General features: G+C 37.6%; 1 protein-coding gene across 1 annotated transcript; it reads right to left on the reverse strand.

Annotated features, from left to right (window-relative positions):
* Window positions 1-4,873: 4,873 nt before the first annotated feature.
* FAM151A (family with sequence similarity 151 member A) lies at window positions 4,874-14,577 on the reverse strand. The gene is given in 6 exon segments (XM_063300134.1): window positions 4,874-5,176; window positions 5,582-5,806; window positions 6,690-6,849; window positions 6,937-7,089; window positions 12,191-12,337; window positions 14,047-14,577. Coding segments are annotated over 6 exon segments (987 nt in total). The 5' UTR covers window positions 14,183-14,577; the 3' UTR covers window positions 4,874-5,010.
* Between the last annotated feature and the right edge of the window lie 2,104 nt (window positions 14,578-16,681).

The raw sequence follows: 16,681 nt of genomic DNA on the forward strand, positions 1-16,681 counted from the left end.
TGAAAGAAACTAGAGTGAAAAAGAAGCTGTGTATGAAAAAGTATTGCAAGATAAATTAATCCTCCAACATAATACAATGTGGGTGTAAGGCAAGAAGATACGAAAGCATTTTGAAATACAGTGAGAAGAATCATGTTACAGAGGGACACAGGAAGGTGTGGAGTTACTCTAATGGAAAGTATGAAAAAGTATGCTTGGTGTGATGAAGGTGTTACAAAGAGGTGTTACATCCATGCTTCTGTGTGCTTCAAAGCACCTTTTAGAGATGGTGTTTAACAACCCTACTTTGTGTGTGTGTGTGTCTGTAGCAGGGAGGGGGGAAGAATCACAGTCTTCCCCAAAACAATGGAATTTTGCAACACTTTATTTTACATTTAATTCATGGAGTAATTATGATTAATGAACATGGTAATTACTAAACTGGGTAATGAATCTGGAGCATAAACTTAGAGTTGTTGAGAGTTGGGTGACATACAAGTTTAATAAATTATTATTATTAGAAATTAGGAAAGAAATGACAGATTGCTCCCTGAGTTGTCTTTTGCCAGCTTTTGGATTTGTGCTTAGTTAAGCCTTGATGTTCCAGTTTGATAGAAAAGTTGCCATTGTTAGGGCTGTGTGCAAGGACAGACACTATTTTCTCTACATTTTTTCACATTGTTGGGGCCGTAAACTAATATAATAATTTATTATTTATTATGGAGTATTTGGACAGATAATTGGCTGGCTTTGCCTTTTATTACATTTAACTAAAATCTAGTAATTATTTTAAAATTTTATTTATTTATTCACTTATATCACTTAACAAGCTCTGACTCAAATGCTGTCTAAAGATAGCATGTGAGATAGCATCAACCTATAGTTTAGATAGCATCAACCTATAGTTTAGATAGCATTAACCTATAGTTTAATATAAAAATAGATAGCATCAACCTATAGTTTAAAACCTAGTTTTAAAATAGCCTTATGCTCCAGATAGTTCAAGTCTTAAAAGCTGGTCAGGTCTGCACCACTTTCTGAAATGCTCACAAAGTGGGTGCCATCTTGTGAGTAAATTATTCCGGAGGACTAGGACCACACTTTAAGGATTCTGCTTCTGGGCTTCCATCCTCCCAAACGTCCAAAGATGAGAGACCTGTGACATCCCCTCCAAAGCTACATGAACAAGATGGTATTCTTCTGTTTAGAGGAGATGGTTACCAGGACTCAAGCCATAGATGACTGTAAAGGTTAATAGCAGCAGCTTTCACCGTACTCAGAAACCTATCAGCCACAAATGCAGTTGGGTGAAGCACTACCAGGTGGGCTGCTGCATTCTGTATCAACTCCTATTTACATATATACTGTAAATATACAACACAACTGCACACCAAATGGGTATCTTGTGAATCTCCAAGTTATGAGCCCTTAAATAAATGGAAAACTGGAGTGGGCTTGAGCTCTGAAAATCCAGTTCACGTTTTAGAGTGCCCAAGCTTTCAAGATGCTTCTGAATCCCTTTGCTTGCCATTAGCTCACTTCCTCTGATATTATAAAGGCTTGAAAACAAGAGACAGTCTCCGAGGCTTTAGAATCTGAACTTTGTCTCCACCTCTCTAGTTAGTTGGCTGACTCAACCTTGATACAGTTTGGTTCAATAGTCCTGGAACCTTTGAATTGGCATGCACAAAATCATCTACCCATTTACAGGATTCACCTTTAGTACTTTTTATAAAATCCATTTAGTGTTTAAAACAGTTTGCATAAGCGAGATTAGGGATACTTAGAAGTAACTACAGTGCTGGTATTTTTCCTATCTTGTAAATGAGTACCAGTGTTATGAGACATTGGCTTATGGCCGTACAATAAGTTCATAGTTAAGTCATGTCTTGAAGCAGGGGTTTTAGGCTCTTACTCTCAACTACCACATTACATCAGCCTGTGTAATTTTAAACAGATTTGGATATTTCTAGAGTCACTAGGGGAATGAATGACTTTCTAAACAAAAGGCAGATGGGCTTTCAGCTCTGATGTTGACCGGGTGAACAAATTAACTCTCCTAAAAACACTCATGGTCATAAGAACTCCTGATGGGAAGTTTAAACATTCACCAGCATTGCTTAAGTTCATTGTGTTCTCTCTATATGTAGCATTGCCCTACTTACAAATAGGAACTAGTGGGATGCTCATACGCTTAGTCAGAAAGAAGATTGCAGTCTACTGGTAGATTTGCACTATATTACCCAGATAACAAAGCTGCTACTTATTTAGAAGTTTATTACCTTTCATCAGATCTTTGTATAATTCTGCTAACCAGGTTAAAGCTGTGTTAGATCTATGGTCCTTCTAACCTTTGGTAACATAAATACAAATCCCTACAACCTCCCATTCCCTGTGTTCCTTTTTCTTAAAATATTTTTTCTGAAAAGAAGATTTTACAAAGATTTAAAAAACTACAGAAACATAAAAGAAGTAGAAAAAGAAAGAAATTGTAAAAGGGTAAAAGAAAAAGGAAAACCAAAGGAAAGAAAAAGATATCTGAAGAAGCAACTTCCGATCTTCTTTGCACCAGTTACAAACATAGCAATTACCATCTCTGCTCTCCTACATTGCATATTGTGGTTCCATTCTTCCCATAGACAAAGCTTTTAAATCACTTTTTAAAAAATAAATCCCCAAATCATCAGTTCATTTTTATCCATTTTCAGCAAAAAGTGCATAAAGAGTTTCCAATCTTTTATAAAAGTAGTTGTAGTTCCCTCCTTAATCAAACAAGTCAATTTAGCCATTTCTGCAGACTCAGCCATCTTCACAATCCATTCTTCCATTATGGGTGTTTCTGCAGTCTTCCATCTTTATGCATATAATAGCCTCACTGCAGTTACCATACATAAAATCAATTGTCCATGAGCCTTTTCTAGTTGACTGTCCATAAGTCCTAATAAGAAAAATCCTGGTTTCATCTGAAAGTTAGTTTTTGGAACTCCCTGCATCACCATATGTATTTGTATCCAGTATCTTTTTGCTTTTTCACAAGTCCACCATGCATGAAAAAATGTCCCTTCATGTTTTTCACATTTTCAACAATGATTAGCTGTACCTTTATACATCTTAGACAAGTTGTCTGGTGTAATATACCAATGGTGTACCATTTTTAAAAAGTTTTAGGTTGTAAGACAATGTGAATTTCAGACCTTTTAACCACATTCTCTCCCATTGATCTAACTGAATATTATAACCAAAATTCTTGGCTCATTTTAACATACAGTAGATTCTTTAACTTGCTCTTCCTCCATTTTAAATCTCAGCAAAAATTTGTTCATTATAGCAATCACATGTTCATCATTTGTACATAGTTCTTTTTCAAATTCTGTTTTATCATATTTTATTCCTGGTAATTTATTATCCATATTAAATCTTTCTCTTAATTGTGAATATGAAAACCATTGAAAACTAAAGCCCTCTGCAGTCAATTCTCTTGATTTCATTTTAAGCTCCCATTTTCCTGTACTAACAAATCTGTATATGTTACCCATTTGTCTTATGCCTGCTGTTTCTTTTTTATAATATGCTTCCTGAACTAAGGCCAAGAAAGGTATTTTCAGGCACAGCCTGGGTTTGTATCTATTCCATATTCATAATATGGCATTCATAATATAATTATTTTTAAAATCTACACTTATATTAACTTTATCATACCATAAATAATCATGGCACCCAAATCTCAGACCATGATCTTTTAAATCTAAGAGTCTCTTATTTCTTAACAACAGCCATTCTTTCATCCAAACCAAATAGCAGGCAGCAAAACAGGCAATCCAGTCCTCCTCTTTCTTTTGTATCTTGGAGAATCTTATATTTAATCCTTGGTTTTTTCCCCTGCCATATAAATCTGGATATGTCTTTTTTGCACTGTTTAAATGGTACATCAGTTCTCAAAACAGGTATTGTCTGAAATAAGAACAGTCTAGGTAACACATTCATTTTTACCCCAGAAATTTTTCACAACGATGATAATTGTAATTTTACCTATATTAATAAATCCTTCTTAATTCACTCCATACTTTAACATAGCAATTTTGAAATAATATACAGTTCATGTTAGTTACAGTAATATCCAAATATTTCACTTTTTTCTCAACCTGAAATCTAATTTTTACAGACAATTCTTTTTAGTTTTCCATCTTCATGTTCTTTGTCAACATCTTTGTTTTTTCCTCATTAATTTTAAATCCAGCCAATGCACAAATTCCCTTAATTTTTCCATTAATATATCTATCCCTCCAAAGGGATTCTCCAAAATTAAAAGCAAATCATTGGCAAATTTGTAAACTTCTTTTTTAACGTTTACTCCAGCAATTCTCTCATCTTGTCTTATGGCTCTATTCAAAACTTCAAGAGCCAGAATGAATAACAACAGAGAAAGTGGGCATCCCTGCTTCATTCCTTTCTGTATTTCACAGGGCTGGTCAATTTCTCACCCACAATTATTTGTTCCATTTGTGAAGTATATATTGATTTTATCCATGTAATAAAGTTCTCTCCAAAGTCCATATCCTCCAAAAGTCCAGTTTCAATTGTCAACCATTCCCTGCGTTCTTGTAATTGGCAGTACATTTACTGGCTCCATTCTTTCTCCCAACATTTTTCATTTAGCTTCCCCATCCCTATTCTGCACTTGGCTCTGGTTGGTAGACTTTGAGGTTATAGGGAAAAAAAAGAAAAGAAAGATAAATCAACCGGTTAAAGTATGCATTTCTCTGATGTACAGTTCTGTGGCTGAATCACTAGCCCACAGAAGTCTTCCCAAATATTCTGATTTCATCACTTATTACTTAAATAAAGTTTAAAAAACAACATTTTGGAATGCTTCTCTTACTTGGTTCAAGGAATGAATGTTACTGCAAAGCTTTTTTTATCAACTGCCTGGAAGAGGGAAAATGGGTGATACTGTTTGATTATATGAAGTGCAAATAAGTTCTTGCCATATAAGAAGTTTTTATTTTGTTGGAGACCCTGAAGCTTGTTATTTTAAAAAGTACAATTTTTATACTCACGTGCCATTTTTTTGAATTGAGACAAAATAGGTTCATAAAGGTCATAATAGATTTGTCCAGGTTTGCTGTTGTTTCGAATAAACAGGAGATCCTCCACTCTAACTGGATCAGTCTTCCCTTGCCACAAGGTCAGACTATACCTAGAAAGAGCAGATATTTGGGCCTCGACAGAGATTCTCAGACTGTGATGTCAAAAGCAGAACTTACATAGTTGCTGCCTTCACACACACACACACACATTTTGATTTAATCATTGATTTGTTGAACAAACCAGGATCAGTCTTGCAGATGAGAAAGTAATAATGGCTGGTTCTGCCACTTCTGATTTATTCTTTATTTCTTCTGCAAGAATCCAGGAGAAACCAATTCTGAATCAGCCCTGTCAAACCAGATGTGATGGGATTACCTCTTCCAGAACTCTCAGCCACCATGGTTGTTTGGCTAAGAATTCTTGGAACTGTTCTTTCATTACACATAAAGCACATACATGAGTGAGGAAGGCTGGTTTGAGTACATCAAGACACGGCCTGCTGTCAAACGCTCACCTTTTTGATTGACTCAGAAGCCAGCTCAAATGAGTCCAGGCTGGTTTTGCCATGACAGCTCTTACAGGGAAGGTGATTTGCTGAGGCAGTTTTCCCACAAGGGTATGCATTTCCTCAACCATATTCTGTGTATAGGTCTTGTTTGGAAAATGAGGTAAATAGAGGGTGACCCATCCTGGGGAGATAGTGCAGTTTGGAAACCTCTCCTGAATGAGAGTCAGGAATCTAAGAAACAATCAGTAACAACAATATAGTCACAATTCCACACACATTAAAAGAAGAAAGCCATTATAAGTCTTCTCCACACTGGGCTAGGTATGATTTGATGTATGTCTGTTGGACACTTTGATTTAGAAATAGCAATGGATGTCCAGAGACTCAGTCTGGCTCCCAGTGAGTTTCTATGGCAGGGTGTGGACTTGAATTGAAATCTTCCTGGTTCTAATTCATAACCTAGAAAGCCCTGTAGAAAAGTTTACCAGTATGCAGGAACACCTTACTCACATGATAAATCCTCCATTTCAATTGGGGAAGACAGACTTAGCATGTGCTTTGTGGGGATCACACGTGACTTTCTGCCTGTGGTAGCCAAAGTATCTGGCACATGCCAGCACATGTAAGCTTCTAATCAGACTGCTATCTCAGATCTTTAGTACAACTTCATTATAGGTTAGGCTTGTTATCCTATTACCAGTCAGCTGTGAACACAATATCAGCTTCTTATCTTAGCTAAGGGCCACAACAATAAAAATAAATGCCTTCTGTAAAAGAATATTTTCCTTAATATATAGTGTCCAGGAAGGAGGGGTCACAGCTCAGTAGTAAAAGGTCCTGGATTCAGTCCTGGTATATCATGATAAACTTGGGAAAGCTACTGCCATTCAGTGTCAGCTAGCCTTTCTTTAGCTTGCTGTCAGATATTTGGATTATGGCTCCTATTATCTCCAGCCAGAGATTCTAGGAGGCAACTGATCGAAAAAGGCTGGCATAGGCAGAACTAAGGTCAGTGAACCAATGGTGTGTCTTGGCTTAAGGTGGCATTTTATGGTCCTTAGAAAGAAGTAAAACATACTTCAATATAAATGTAAGAAAAGTTTGTTGTACTCACTGGCTTGCATTAACTGCAATATCAAAAGGAACATTTGGGCCTTTCAGAATATCTGCATTTAGCCACACAGGTTGGTCGATATTCAACTCAGAAGATGCTCTTACTAAGATATCCAGAGATGGGCCCACTGTCCTGATGTTTTTGAAATCCAGCTTGATCACTATTTGGAAGAAGAAGAAACTCCTGTGAAAGCTTTATTTCCCTTGCCTGTTAATTACAATGGATGTCTTTTTTTTTATTACTATACCTTTATTGGATAACCCAAGCACTGCCTTCAGTCAATCCTGAAGAGTATTATCACTGTAGATGTCAGGAGGGTGGGCCATAATGGGCTTCTCTGTCTCATTGGGTGTATTGTATCCTTCAAGGGTGACATCAGATTCCAGGGCCATGACATCAGCTGTCCTCAGAGAGAGGGAGAAAGAGAGAACATTGAAAATGAAGGGAGACCTATTGTGGAAGCTCTGTCAGCACAGTGGAGAATCTTATATGCATAGAAGTTTAAGGAGCTGGGAAAAGATGGGACCAAGGATTAATTACAGAAAATCCTGTAATGTTTGTTAGCATACAGTACAATGTTTTTATGTGATTCCCTGAAAGAGAAGTTGCTTTAGATTTTTTTCAAGGGAGGAGAAAATCTCAGTGAAATTCTCATGGATGAAGTCTGGTGATTCTGTACTTACTTAGTTATGATTGGGCCCAATAATTCATTATATTCTACCATCATCTCTCCAACAATCTCTAGCCTTCCTGGTTTCCATGCTTCAATTGAAATCCCAAGGGATGACATAATGACAAAATCTTTCCCATCAGCCTTTTTCATATTGGTCATGTGGGCTAAACTACATTCTCAGCCACCTCCAAAAATAAATAAGCTCAAAAACACCACCAAGAGAACTCCAAAGGATATTCTCAAACACCCTGAGCAGGAGAGAGGGGGGGAAACAGAAAGCTTCTTTTGTGTGAGGATCTTTTAAGAACTTGCAAGCAGATTTTGGCATATCAAATCCCAGGTTCAGATCTTAGCATCAGCAGGTAGGGCTGGAATAACTGTTGAGAACTTTGGTCAATGAGCTAGATAAGTCAATGACCAACTCAGTGTAAGGTAGCTTCTTATGTGTTCTTAGATGCTGTCAAAGCCTGTGCTTTTCTTTTAACTTTCAGTCTTGGCTATTTTTTAAAATTAAAAGATTCAGCAAATATAATTGCTACAAGATGGCACAATTTTCTACAGTAAAGTGCCTGGCAGATTTTTTGGTGAGTAGAATTAACAAGCTATGAAGGTGACCCAAGCCTCTTGGTTGCTTTTGCTACACAACCATTCTGACATTTGGTCATTATTTTTAACCAAATTATCATGGTTTCAGTCCAGTAATATTGCCATTTATTACATCTCATTATTGCCCAGACGGATACCTTCTTACTTTTTAAAATCAACATGTAATTTTTCAGTGTTCCTAGGTGGTTCTGAACTAATAATAGCCATCATCTTCAACCAGAATAGCCAGTGATCAGAAATGTTGGGAATTATGGTCCATTTGGGAACCAAGTTTGGCCAATCTCATAATCTGCTGCCCAAAGTATTTTTTTTGGGGGGGGGGTAAACCAAATTACAAAAGAAGAAAAAGTATGACTATTTAAAAATTGTACACAAGACACATGCTAAAAATTCATTCTAAAAGCTACATAGTATAGTTTTAATCTCCAGGACAATCATTTCCTAAGTAGGGGGAATTACATTGATTTTCTGCTTGCAGTGAACTTTTTGATTCCTCTACACTGGACATCTCTGTAATCTTGCCAACTAATAATAATCTCAGTGAGATTTCCTTTATACCATTCCTCTATTACATGAGGGAGGAATTTCAGTTGTTCCTGTCCCCCCTAAATTCTTCTGAGTTCTTCATAAAATGTGATTTTCCTCCCACCCAAATAAAGTGTTTGATGTGCATGAAAAGGCTGTATAAATAAATTTGATAAACAGGATTCTACCCTCCTGTCCATTCCCGTAGTTTTCCTATGATAAAGTCGTAAGTTCTTTCAGACAGAATTCCATACAAAATAGTGTTTTACACTCTAGAAGTTGTTTTTCTCCTGCAACTAAAACTATTCACTCATTTTATCATTCCAGTTTAAGCCATCTTTTTTCCTCATCACTACAGATTTCAGGGCCTTGATTAACTGTACAAAATGAAGTGGTTCATATGTTAAAGTAGAATTTTTCAGTTATGTTTATAATCTACTTCTTGGTTATTTGAAGAAATTTTAAATTGTTATCTTTAAAACTAAAATTAGACCAGAAAGTTAGGAAATGACTTGACTTACACTGAGATAAATTTAAAAATATTGCAAGCATTTTGCCTATTAATTAAAGCTTATTTATAATTTTTATTCCCATTAATGAGTTGATATCTCTTAATCCTGCAACAAGAGAGCCAGTCTGGTGTAATTGTGAAGGCATCAGGCTAGAAACCGGCAGACCATGAGTTCTAGTCCTGACTTAGGGACAAAGCCAGCTGGGTGACCTTGGGCCAGTCATACTCTCTCAGCCCTAGGAAGGAGGCAATGGCAAACCACTTCTGAAAAACCTGACCAAGAAAAGTGCAGGGACTTGTCCAGGCAATCTCCAAGAATTGGATGTGACTGAACAGATTAAAAAAAAATTCCTGCAACAGTAATTTAATATGAATTTTCCTGAGAAATATTCCTGTGAACAGCACAATCAAGGAAGGAAACCTCCCCTAATGTGGTGTACTCCAAATCTGTTGAACAGCATCTCCCATCACACCAATCCAACATGATCTTTACAGTCTAACATATCTGCTGGTCAGCCATCACCGAAGGCTGCCTTAATCTTGGAATTCAATGTGTCATTGACCGCAACCCCCATTGGGCTCCTTTTTTTTTTGGATAGAGAAGAGGAAGGGCATTCATTTTTCAGGAAGCAGGTAGAAAAATATCACCACTTTCAACAACTTCCTTACTTATTGCCACTAACCTGTTCACTCAGGTGTGGTCACCTGATGGTGAGGAAGGCACTCTCATTTCTTTTATAATCTGCGTCCACTAATCAGAAGCAATTGTAGCTAGGTGAACTTGCCAGTTTCTGCTATTATTCTTTCCTACTAAGGTTTAGAGGCTTCAATACAATGTCCTCTTTACACTTTCTGTGGGCTTCTTCATTTTGGTTCATTAATAGACATTTAAACCAGGGATACAATGTAGATAGTGATGGTTTCAGCTACATTCAACAGCTCTGTAAGTCTGGGAGACAGATCTAACTGCAGAGGGGTGGGACAGGTTTGGCAGCATCTTCGCAACCTTAATTACAAATCTACCCTTCTCTCCTATAAAAAGTTCTGTAACTTTTGGAAATGGTAGAGTTTGACTATGCCAGCTGGCTGGTGTATACTAAATGATATCATTTGCTATCCTTTTCCTCATCCCTGGGGCAATTCTGCAAAAATTTTGTTATGCAAAAATAAATGGACCATGTATCACTTCACTTTTAGGGGGGAAATGGAATTGGACAGCCTGCTTAAAGGAGGGGTGGGACAAGGAAGACTGCCAGCTCAGTCTAGCCTTTGATTTCCATTAAGTCATGCTGCTATTGTTTTTCTTAGCATTTATCCCAATGGTTAAGGGCCTACAGTACTTACTTTTGCATTGCACTTGCCAATTCTTACAATGAAGCTTATCAAAGAATGATGCAATAAGGGGTTTTGTTTATCAGTTGGCTTGTCAGAGAGCCTGACACTGATTAGGGCTGAAGGGAAGACTCACCCAAGGTCACCTAGCTGGCTTCTGTGCCTAAGAGAGGACTAGAACCTGGGTTTCTATGCTCCTACTCCAGCACCCTAAATACTACACCACATGGCTCTCTGATTACCAGTACAGTAGTGTGTAAATAGTTTGTAAAGCCAGGGTCATATAGTAGAAGATGAAACTGCCTGCTGTGACCACAATTTTTAATTTCAAAGCTCTATTTCCTGCCAAAAAGGGCAGACCCAAGATATTTGGCCCAAAACATGCTTTTTCTTTATTCCATCTTAGGAAATGAGTAGACAATCTACTATATCTTACTTCCATGCTGACAATGGGACAGTTTCCTCTACTATGCAAAAAGGGAATAGTCTAACTTGGCCCTGGACAACAGTTTGTGGAATGTCCAACATCCCATCACCATCAGGGTCTATAACTGTTGCCTGAGAGCCTTATCACTCTTCCTAATTGTAGGACCAGCCCTCCCTCCCTTAGTGCTATAAGTGAAGATGGTCAATTTGCTCCTGCTAAGAGTTATTATTTGCCTATAGGGGAAAATATGTGAGTTTGGTAGCAGCATTAGACTAGTAGAAAAAAAGTTTACAGATATTTACAGTAGATTTTAGTATGAAGCACATGGCAGAGAGAGGAGAACAAGAAGGAGCAGGGCAGGTTGGCCCATGTCATCTAGCCTGGTTGAACTGTAATGACATTGCTAGGTCTGAACCATCTAGTGAACATCTAAGTCCCACATCTTGGAATGTCCTCCAGTAGAATTGCCAAGTACATAAGTGTCTCCTCCACCACCTCCATCACAGCAGGACAAAGAACATGTTAGAGAGGAGACACCAAATGCCAGGTTGGGCGCTAGGCAGAGGAACTCTGTGGTAGGTAGGGCACATGCTAGGTAGGGAGTGGCTGGAAAGAGTGTAGTGAAGGATAAAGGGAACAAGAACAAGCACTGGAGTAGGTAGCTATAGGAAAAGATGGAATTGCTAAGAAAGTGGTGGGTGGGTAGAACTAATGATGGGGGCTGGAGAGATCATTTTATTTGGGGAAGAATAGGCAGTGGAGTGAGTGGGAAATAGGGAGCACACCAGAGAAAGAAATTGGGGAGCATCTGGGAGCTTCCAATTGTGGCATCTTGTCTGCTCAACCCCAGCGGTATTGTTGGCATAGCAGTTACTTTAAATGCAGTGAAAACAACCAAAACACCTGTGAATAAGAACCAGCCAATAAAAGGTAACTCAAAATGAAAGAGTATGAGCCCTAACCCGAGTCTGTTAAGGGCCCCGTTACTTGGCTATATTCACATCCATGCATTGTTTACTTGGTGACCATATATATTTATTTTGTACTTTTAATTGTTTTAATTATTTTAACTGTTTTATAGTTTTTATGATTGTAAGCTGCCCAGAGTCACTTGTTGAGATTGGGGGTGGGTGGGCTGGGGCTATAGAAAATAAATAAATAAATAAAATTTGCATAATTTATTCTAGTCATAAGATTTATTTTTCTGGAGGGAGACTTTTTTGTTGTTGTGCTTGTTTTTAAAACAAATTCAAGGCTCAGAATGTTTTTTGTCCTAAGATGCTTTCTCTTACTCTGGTACACCTGGGCTGCAAATCTGTACACATATGTATTTAGGAAGAGATCTCACTGAGTTAAGTGGGATTTACTTTTGATTATTATGCTCTTTGCTACGTATGTCCAAGCTAGAAAGGAAACACAGATCTTACCTTTTAAGGCCTCTTCCATGTCACTCTTACTATTTGCAGCATGATACCATGTGACCAACAATCCATCTTTTCTGTCTATTCTCCCCAGATTAAGCAAATAATCTAATACATCTCCACCTGAATAAAAGGATGGCCTTGGTGCCAGGTCTGAAAGATTCAAGCAGGACATTGTACAAGAAATAAATATGTGCAATTTATGCTAATGTCTAGACCAAGATGAGCAACAGTTAAGGAATACTACAGTGTCTGTGAGATCATCAATATCTGGGATCTATTAACACATAGTTTCTTATCTTTGTTATAGGAACATTTCATTCACTTTGATAAGGAAAGAATACACTTTTTCTTCCTGAGTAAGGTACAATTTTCTGGAAATGAGCATGTATTTAGACTTATGTATCTCAAATGTGTGAAGAAATTACAGAGCTGTGTTAACAACGGGAATATTACATGGCTTAAGTGGATCTATGCTTGAATTCTAATCTTGGCTTCACAAGCATTTGGCTTCAGTTTCTTCTGCCCTCAGATTGCAAAGATTCGGGGCCTATACAGCCCTAAGTGCTATGCAAATGGAATTGACTGAGCAAAGGAAAAGAAGGAACTTAAATGGAGCATTATAGGTCAGGAGGATGTTTGCGTGCAATCTCTTTGCTTTATTTGCAAAATTTTATTGGATCCAGATGGTTATGTCCTTCATGTGAAACCCTCTAATCTTTACATACAGTTATTCCCTCATATTTGTTTCCAGATAAAATATTTTAAGGAGGAAAAGATGGAATTGTACAGGTACCTTCTGATGGGAGCCCTCCATCTGGGATCACTTTAATTGTGTATCTTTCTCCATGGTTGGTAGCTGAGTCTGTATGTATTTCCTACCACCAGGCACTTTCTGCATTTATTGATTATGTTATTCATGAACTAAGCTTCAGGAAAGTCTCTGTGAGGCTATACCCTTAAACTGAAATAAGCCTCCTTTCACTCAAGGGGGCATACTTTTAGGCCAACACCTTATAGGAATATCCTGTTCCAGACCAAAAGTTAAGTGGTATCTTTTATTAGACCAACAGCTTAGTCCAATAAATGATGTGCAAGCATTCATATCATGCAGAACTCTTTCTTAGAATCGTAGGCTAATTGAAATGTTCTGTGAAACAAGAATCTTAACACAGAGACTCTGAACAAGATGCAAAGTAAAACAATTCAATAGTTAATAAAAATACTGAGATTCAACATAAAAGCATAAATTTCTAATATCAGTGCTAGAAAAAATAAATGAAACACATAAGAGAGCTAATGAGGACAAAACAAAAACAAAACCCCAACACCCAAACCTAGTTCTTGAAAACAAAATGATACATCAATCCAGCTTCAGGCAAACCTTTGTGAAGTTAACATTGTAAAATTATTTGATATATACAACCCATAGCAGAATTAATTATGTAGAAGTATTACACATACAGTATGTATTACGTTGCTCTTTATTAGCACAACTGATTCTTATGTGCCAAGGTTTTGTCAGGAAAAGATTTGGAATGGCTCGTTTACATTGTTTTTGTAGGGCTGACATGTTATAAAAATGTAATTTTTAAAATGCCATTTATAACCCGCTGAATCAACCACAGACTCTGGCAGTTTGCAATAATAAAAAACACTGTGCATAATAAAGAACATAAAGAATTAAAATGCCTAAAGTAAAAGTCAGATTATATTTAACATAAACCAATCCAGCTCTAGCAGAGCTGTCAATTCCCAATAAAATCCAAACAGGAAGATGAAATCCTAACCCTGCAATCACATACTTGTGCAAAACATTGGCTCCCAATTCAAAAAAGCTTTGTTTTGCTTGACATTTTTACCTTCTAAAGATTGTTTTCTGACTTCTAGAGACACCATGAAAGCTATGCAAAGAGAAGTCACTGCCACAGCACTGATCAAAGCGGCAATTGCTCCTTTATTTCCACAAGAAGAACAGTCCCTCTTGGAAATCACCATATTTTTGATATGAAAAGTTACTTGGCACCTGTGTTTCAAAAATGGCACTTTCTTTTCCAGTGTAAGACAAGAAAATCAGTGGAAGTTGAAAGGATGCTGAAGGATTACATTCCAGCCAGAAACCCTGGTGGATGAAACCAGGATTTGAAACAAAGTAACCAGGATACAGTCAGAGTGAATCTTTTCTTGATGGAGTCTCTTCTTTAAAATCCAGGATATTTTCTTAGTTATTAGAACAATGTTAATAATAGAGCAGTCCCCTGAACAGTTTCTTGTACTTCCATACTACTCCAATATTATTTCACTATTGTGCAGTTAGTTTTCCTGTGCTTTCTTGAAGAATTCCAACACGGCTGGAAAATCTTTTGATCATCTGGCTTTGTCACAGGAAAAATCTTTTTAACAGATACTCAAGTTACTTGCAGAATGTGCTTCATAATAATCATAGATCATCAAGCTGGAATTAAAAACAAAAGGCTGGAGTAGCCATAGAATGTCTTCTCATAAGGAAAACCCAAACAAGAATGACTTGTATACTCTGTGACTCATGAATTCTGCAGAAAGTCCCACAGGTTATGCCTATATGGAGTTTGTGGCCCTCCTTCCTTCCATGTCTATCAGCATAACAGTGTTTTGAGTTTAAAGTCCATTTTTTTCCAACAACTACAAATGGAAAGAAGATTTTCCTATCAAATCTTTGTTACGCTAAAGCCATGCATGTGAAAGTTATGGTTGAAAGCTTACTCCAGGAAGCTTTTCAAAACTCCATGTGCAAATATTGGGTCCCATCAAATCTTGCAGAAAGAAAATATTGCCATTTTTAAATTAGCAAGTTAGAAATAATGCTGATATTATCACATCTTTGTTTTTCCTATCCTTGCCAGATTAAGAAAACATATTAATCTACAGCTCCACATACCCTGGGAAATGCAGAGGTGCAAGATCTCATAACGATTGAACTTATCCCACTGTACATACAGGAGACTTGAGGCAAACCTTAGCAAATCTCTGTAAAGCCCTTAAGAATCTGTCTGGCTTTGCATATCCCAAGGTGAAGATGGGCTTACAGTTTATATACAGGGCCAGCTCCTCAGCCTGCTCTCATTTTTGTCAAGTTAGATCCATGGCAACCAGCTCAAGCTGATCAAGATTGCAATCATACAAGAGCAAACTGGAGGAAGTGTTTTAGGGCACAGCCAGATGACAGTATTAAATTGCTATCCTCCAGTCGATGAGCTAGCAGAAAAGTATGCCAGCATACATTGTGTTGCCCTTGTTGCTGCTAATTCCATTCCATACACAGAAATGAGGCCAGTGACTGGTGCCTATCTTTATAGATTTAGTATGGGACAAGTTAAGCAGCTGATGGATTCCTTCGGCTTTATTCCTCCCACCAAGCATCACATGCCAGCAGAAGAAATAACCACTTTTCTTAATATGTAGTGTGGGTTGGGTGCTTATAAAAACAGGTTAAGCCACTCTGCTGGCACAGAAGTGCTCCATGCCTGTGACCTACTAGGCTGCTTTTGAAATTGGGTCTAGCATTCTTCTGAGAGCATGAAATCTCTATTCAATGGTAGCCCAGCTGTCAGGCTGCAGGCACAGAGAAGGGGTTACATGAAAAAGGAGCATCATGAAAGATCCCACACACTTCATCTGCTGCATTGACTCTGTGCCATCAAGTTGGTGTCAACTCTTAAGGATCACAAAGATAGAACTTTTCCTTGATTTCTCCCTCTATAAGTTCCTACTGCTTCCCCTTCAGTCATAGAGAGTTGCATTCTATGATACTTATTTTGAACCGGTCTAGAAACAGACTTGATCCATTATTAAACCTAGAGCACTACAGTTATATCTGAGTATAACAGAACCAGTTTTTGCTCTGCTGTGGATATGCAACACGTTCTGTGAAGTAGATTCTGTAATTATTTTATTTTCCTCTCCCAAGATGTGTTAGTCACTATATAGGAACTGTTGTCAGGGTGATACGCTGTAAAAGTAAATAATACACAACTTGATACAATTATAAGTAAAACAGCAGCTGAAAACAGAACTGACTTAAAACAGCACACACAGCAAAAGGGCAGGACAGGTCTAGAGAATTAATAGGCATTGCACAGCTATTGGGTCAAAAGTGAAAAAGGCCACTCCTTGCCCCACCTTGACATTTAAGCTGGGTTTCTGTTGATGACCACAGGGCTTGGGTAGAAATATAAAAGAGGCATCAGATACTGGTATCTGCGCTTGAACTGGACTCCAAAATGAATTGGAGCCATGGAAAATACAGTTCATGCGTAGTATGATCATCTTGCCCTGTTCTAATTTTTCATTAAGCACCTTATTTTGCGCTTCCTGAACATTTCTGCTCTGTTTTCCATATCATTACTGATCTGACCACACTTTTGTTGGGTTGCCAAATTTGTTTTCAATTTACAGTGTACTGTTTTCCTGACACAATTCCATCCTATGATGTAAGATTTTCCACATGGTTAATATCAT

The sequence above is a fragment of the Candoia aspera genome, chromosome 3, assembly GCF_035149785.1.
Source record: "Candoia aspera isolate rCanAsp1 chromosome 3, rCanAsp1.hap2, whole genome shotgun sequence".
NCBI classification, from domain to species: domain Eukaryota; kingdom Metazoa; phylum Chordata; class Lepidosauria; order Squamata; family Boidae; genus Candoia; species Candoia aspera.